Here is a 6000-nt window from a genome sequence, read left to right as displayed (position 1 = left end):
CCGCGCCCTGACGCCCGTCGGTCCGGCCGGTCTGTCGGCCGAGGTGAGCGCAGGGAGAGCCGGGCCGCGTCCTCCCGGGGCGGCCGCCATGCCCGCGGCGCGGTGGGTTGGAAGGCGGTTGGGGGAATAGTTAAAATCCTCCAGATCAGGTTCATTGCCTTGATCAGAGCAAGTCCAGGTCTCGGACCTTAACTTTTTCTCCCGCATCCGGGGGCGTGTCACGGTGAGGTGTTGGGCTGCTAGAGGGAAGGGTGGCGGTTTGAGCCCTGCAGCGGGAGGAGGAGGCGGCTGCCGGCTCCGCCGGGATCCCAGCCCAGGGCTCCCCGGGCGCGCTAGTGCCTCGTCTCCCAGCGTCGCGCAGCGCAACTCCGCAGCCCCACAGACTCCCGCAGCGCCGCAGCCTCGCAGCCCTGCAGCCTTTGCAGCGTGCAGCAGGGTTTGCACTTGACCAGGCTTCTCTGGGATCCTGGATCTCTCTCCCTTCTCCTCCCAGTCCCGCTCGCGTGGGGCTGCCATGGCTGGTTCTTTGACGTGGAGAGAATCTCTGGTCGGCAGGCAGTGCTGCTTCTGTTTAAGGCCATTTTCTGCTATCGGGTTAATTAAGGATTGACCGAGCAAAGAAGGCAATGCACCTTAACCAGTGCTATTGAATATCTTACTAGGATAACTTTTTCCCTTTGAGCCTTTAAAGTTTTAACGGGTCAAAGCCCCCATTCAGAGGCAGACGCTGTCAGTCACAGTTATGTTTTTGGTTGATTTACTGGTTTCTTGTTGAGAGGTGAGAAAGTAGTCTCATAGGGATTAAAAATAGGAAATGTTGGAAATGAAGTTGTACTTGCCCTTGATTTCCGTGATCTCCAGCAACACACCAGATCTTGTTTGTGTTTCATTGTATTAATTTTTCAAAATAGTTACAGAACGCTAGAGCTATGTCATCATTAAATAAAGTCACAATATAGAATGCTAATGTTCCATCTTTTAACTGTTTGCTTATGGACAGAAGATGCGTTTGGGGCTTTAAGCAGCCACGTAGCTTTCATGTGGAATTATGGCTAACTGCAGGGAACTTGGAGCATTGAATCTAATTTAGAGGGAAAAATAGGACCCTCAAGAAGGAAGTGCTTTATTTGTCCAAGAGCCTTCAGCTTGTGAATTCTAGAGAGAAGTAAAGGGTGGTGTATAGTCAGAATGATATTGCAAGGCTTAGATCCTGTCGGTCATATTTGAAAAAAGGAACAAACCCGACTTTGAGAGCAATTACTGATTTATTGTAACTGAGTTCTCTGTACTTCTTATTGCTGATAATTCAGCCCAAATTATTAAAATGTAAAGCCTTAATTATAAAGCTTATTAGGAATAGAAGAGCTGGCAACAAATAGATATATTTTAATCTGTAAGCACACCCTGTAGTTACACTCTGTAATTGGTGGATTTTCCTTGCTTTGAACTCTTTTCTTACCATAGTTTCTAGACTAAAATACAATTTACTTTTGAAAATGAATGAACTAAATGGAGAGTCGTTTTATTAAGACTTATATTAGAATAATCAAAACAGAGAGTTGTTTATTGCCGAACAGTCTCAGTGGATCCACCTAGGGGTAACATCGGATAAATGCTTACTAGTTCCTGGATAATTAAGTGAAATAAAGAAAAAAATATGTTACAATCATCTACACTGGAATGAACATAAAATAATAATGGAACTTTTTAATGGTCTATTTCCTGTATTGTTCTTATTCCAAAATAAAAAGAAATATTGCTAATGGGTGCAAAAGAGTAGGAACAACAAGCATACTCATTTATCACCTTTGTAGTGGTTTAATATGTATTCCAGAGTATAAATATTTAACTCATCTGCATCAAAAAGGTAATCTTGTGCCTAGCAGTCTATGGTTGCTTTAAGATCACAAAGTAGTTTATATCTTTTATATCAATTTAAAAGCAAATACTTTTATAAAGATTTTATATAAAGGTTCTTCTGAAGGGGAGACAAATGTTGTGGTGCTGCTGTTATGTTAATAATTGTCACAAAATATCTTCTTGATTCCTTAAGATTTATGCTTGACAAGATGGTAAAAACTTACCAATAACATTGAATACATTTTTGTAATTTCGTAAGGTCTCAAGTTTATTACTTTTTGGTAAACCAGTCAAAGTATAGCTTGTTGCCATCAGTTCCTAGTTAATGTCTCCATTGATTTTTAATTAGACACTGGTGAAATACCCCTACTTGAACCAGATGTGTTTTCTCCAGCCTCTTCTAAAACAGTCTCCGTGGAGCAACCATCAGAGCAGTGGCTGGGGTACTGGAAGCATGTCCTGGGGAACCATGCATGGCAGAGATCACCGCAGAACTGGAAACATGGGGCTTCCAGGAACTATGAACCAGATCTCGCCACTGAAGAAACCGTTTTCCGGTAATGTCATAGCACCACCGAAATTTTCTCGATCTACTCCGTCGCTGACTCCGAAATCTTGGATTGAAGACAATGTGTTCAGAACAGACAACAATAGTAACACACTCTTACCCTTACAGGTAAGAATGGAATGTAAATGACTGTTTCTCAGGTTACCCTTTGAAAGTAGAAAATTGGGTGATAGCAGTAGTGGCAGGAGAAAGTGAACAGATAATGAAAGGAAGTTCTAGTCTCTAAAGATAGAATCCTACTCTTAAAAAAAGATGCACTTGAACATGTGAAAAAAATCCTCTGAGTACGTCATTGAAATGAAGCTTGACTGTAGAAAAGCCTACTTTATTTCCTAATATATAGTGAAGCTTTTAATTGTCAGTGTTTTAAAAACCAATTTCTTGATTTATGCATCTTCTAATAGGTCATCAAGGTGCATTTCTCTTATAACATTGCTCAACTGAAAAGTGCCATAATTGCTTAATTGTGCATAGCCTCGATCAGCTGTACTTCTGTTAGCATGTGTGCCGGATACAGCTGTGATTATGGCAAAATAATATCAAAACTTTGAAATCAAACTCAGACTTGTCTTCACTATTTCAGTGACTGTCTTTTGTAAATGTCACCTTCATATGTACAGTGATTCAGTAAGAATAAACAGTAGGCCTTTTATATATTGACATTACAGTTGAAATTGCTATCACAGGTCAAATGTCCTGATGGCTGTTTCAGACGACGGCCCCTCCCCGCCTTTTTTTGCTCTAAAATCTTTAGCGGACAGAGAAAAGCTATATGCTAGAAAGAACTTTGATTAATTTTTCTGGTTTTGGTTTAGTGTTTTGTTTTTTGGGGTGTTGGTTTGTGGTTGGTTTGTATTTTTTGGTTTGTTTTTGGTTTGTTTGTCTGTTCTCTCTCTTGTGGGTGGGCTTGGGGAAGAGAACTGCTCCTTTCTGATGTAAACTTCTATGCTATTGAAGGTGAGATCTAGTTTGCAGTTGCCAGCTTGGGGCTCAGATTCCCTCCAAGATAGTTGGTGCACTGCAGCCGGAACATCCAGAATAGACCAGGTAGGCTGCACAGTGTGCGTTTTCCAGGATTTTGGCTAGGAGTTCAGTATTGATATTATGATTAGGATTTATTATGTACTGCCCAGCTATGCCAATGTTAGCATATGTCAGAGGACGTTAAAGCAGTTTATTTGACTTAAACTGTTGCGAATAGAACGCATTGTTTTCAAATTTAAAAGTAACTTTTAACCATCTAATACAAACATAGAAAATTTGTTTTTAGAAAAGGGAATTGATCAAACTTGGCGTTGTAAGAGCACCTGACTTTAAACATCATTGAGCTGAACAGATTTTATCTTCTTTTAGAATGACTTAGAAACAGTCATATGTCACCTGTACATCTCATCAGTGTTTTACACAAGTTTATATTAAATTTTTGTTGTGAAATCTGCTACTTCTAAATTACCTGCAGTTAAGCCTTGCCTTAATTGTGTTTTCCTACCTTTTATAAATATTTAATTGTACTGTATTTTCTTCATCCTAAATTTTATTACTGCTTTGATTTCTCTTCCAAAAAATTTGTTTTCTATGGAGTAACTAAGTAAAAAAGCTGAGTCACTTTTAATCAAATTATCTTCAAGCCCCGTGTGGTTACAAAATACGAACTACTAGCAGACTAAATCTAGGTGTGTCCTGGTTCCTGGGGCGAAGGTGCTCACAGAACAACTGGAGAGCCTGATCCTTTCATATGAGGCTTCTTTCTTACCAAGTTGAAAGAAGGCAACAGAAGAAGTGTGCTGAGTGGAGCCAAGGTCCCCTTAGTTCAAGTGTTCATTAGCTCATCGATATGAGATGGTTATTACAAATATAAGTGATTAGCATTTCAAGGAGCCCTGCTGGCTTAGTGCATTACCTGCTTTTCTTCTGAGAAAATGGTCAGTGGTTCAAATCTGAATGGCTCCTTCAAAGAGTGATGAGCTGTTTCCTCTTGTAAATATTTACGGGTTTAGAAACTCCCTGGAGGGTTGCAGTGAGTTGGAATGAACTCTGGATGGCAGTGGGGTTTTGGTGGATAAACAGCATTTGGATTCTAGAGGGCTAGCTAACTTATAATCATCCTCAGACAGCTGTTACAAAGAAGCCTTACCTGTCTATCTGAGTAGTCCTGTCAGGATCTTTACCTAGATATACTAGTTACCTTCTGTCATTCTCAGTTTATTGTCTTAATAGCGTTAGCTGTCAGTCTCTTTTCTTCTCTCTAATCTGGCCAGGTAGGCCCTATATTAACATTTTATGGTAGCACTATTAAGCTGTTCAAATGGAATACACAGATGCCTGAGTTGTTACACAAATGGGTTGTTAGAAGGGGGAAATTATTATTTTGGAAGATGGTGAGGGCATATTTTTGAAGAACATGAAATGATTAATACAAGTGTGTAGGCAGGAAGAAACAGCTGATTAATCTGCATGGAGCAAACACTCTGGAAAGATGAGAAAGCAGATTACTTGGCGTAAGGGTTCACGGGAGATGGGTGCAGGTGTTGAAAAATTAAGTTAGTGAAATGCTTGTAGGTGGTAGAGAGGCCTGTGGAATAAAGTTCTCCTGTTTGAACGTCAGCCAGACTCCTTCCCACCTTTATAGCCTGAGGTTTAGCACTAATACTCTTTTTAGGGAAAATTATTTCAGTGCTTACAAGTGTGTATGTGTGTGCCCCCACACGTATAGAAGCATATATACCTATGTGTATGTGTATACTTAGGGGGTTGTGTGGATATATAGTGAACGTTCCATGATCCCGGAGCGGACAAAACTAGGTTGCTCCTTGGAGGCAAGGACTGTAAAGTTCTGGCTCACATACTTTAAGCGTGTTCCTAGAAGGGGCCAGTCCTTGAGGAGGGACAGCACAATGAAGACGACCTTGAATGAGATGGATTGACACAGTGACAATGGTGGTGGTGGTGTCAGACAGTGCGACTGGCTCAGAATAGGGCCGGGTTCAGAGCTATTACTGTTCACAGGGTCACTATGAGTTAGCGTCGGCTCGATGGCACATAACAACAACAACATATACACACATACATGCATAATTGCTATGTAGCCATGTCTGTCTGTCTGTCTCTGTCTCTGTCTGTCTGTGTCTCTGTCTGTCTGTGTCTCTCTCTCTCTCTCTCTCTCTCTCTATATATATATATATATATATATATATATGTACAAATACAAATATGTATGTATGTATATATAATCCTTATATCTGAGTGTTGGAAATAGTTAAGCTCATGATGACTGGTAGTTCTGATCCATCCAGAGTCACCTAGGAAGATGGGCATGGTGATTGGCTTTGCTTTGAAAAGATCCTAACTTAAGAACTTTCCAGAATACAGATCTAGTCTGCAACACAAAGTAGATGTGTGGAGGTCATCATGAGTCAGAGTCTTCCACAACAACCAGCAGCGGATAAGGAAACACAATTAATGTAAGCAGGCACACACAGCTACACTTCTTTATATTTTGTTTTGGCAAATTACTGATATTCTGACATCCCCTGTGGATTCTTGGACAGAACTTTGAAGACAGTGGTGAAAGA

At 40.7% G+C, this 6000-nt stretch overlaps 1 protein-coding gene across 1 annotated transcript in view; it reads left to right on the top strand.

Annotated features, from left to right (window-relative positions):
• The window catches only part of CPEB2 (cytoplasmic polyadenylation element binding protein 2), an 82118-nt gene that overhangs the window by 1779 nt on the left and 74339 nt on the right, over nt 1-6000 (top strand). Inside the window, exons 2-4 of the mRNA XM_006884540.1 lie at nt 244-436; nt 2255-2536; nt 3386-3475. Coding sequence (XP_006884602.1) covers nt 244-436; nt 2255-2536; nt 3386-3475 — 565 coding nt within the window. The remainder of the gene's footprint in view (nt 1-243; nt 437-2254; nt 2537-3385; nt 3476-6000) is intronic.

The sequence above is a fragment of the Elephantulus edwardii genome, unplaced genomic scaffold (assembly GCF_000299155.1).
Source record: "Elephantulus edwardii isolate Elephantulus edwardi_28Jun2011 unplaced genomic scaffold, EleEdw1.0 scaffold00035, whole genome shotgun sequence".
Taxonomy (NCBI): domain Eukaryota; kingdom Metazoa; phylum Chordata; class Mammalia; order Macroscelidea; family Macroscelididae; genus Elephantulus; species Elephantulus edwardii.
The sequence above is the reverse complement of the archived record's forward strand: the minus strand, read 5'-3'. Positions and strand labels throughout refer to the sequence as shown.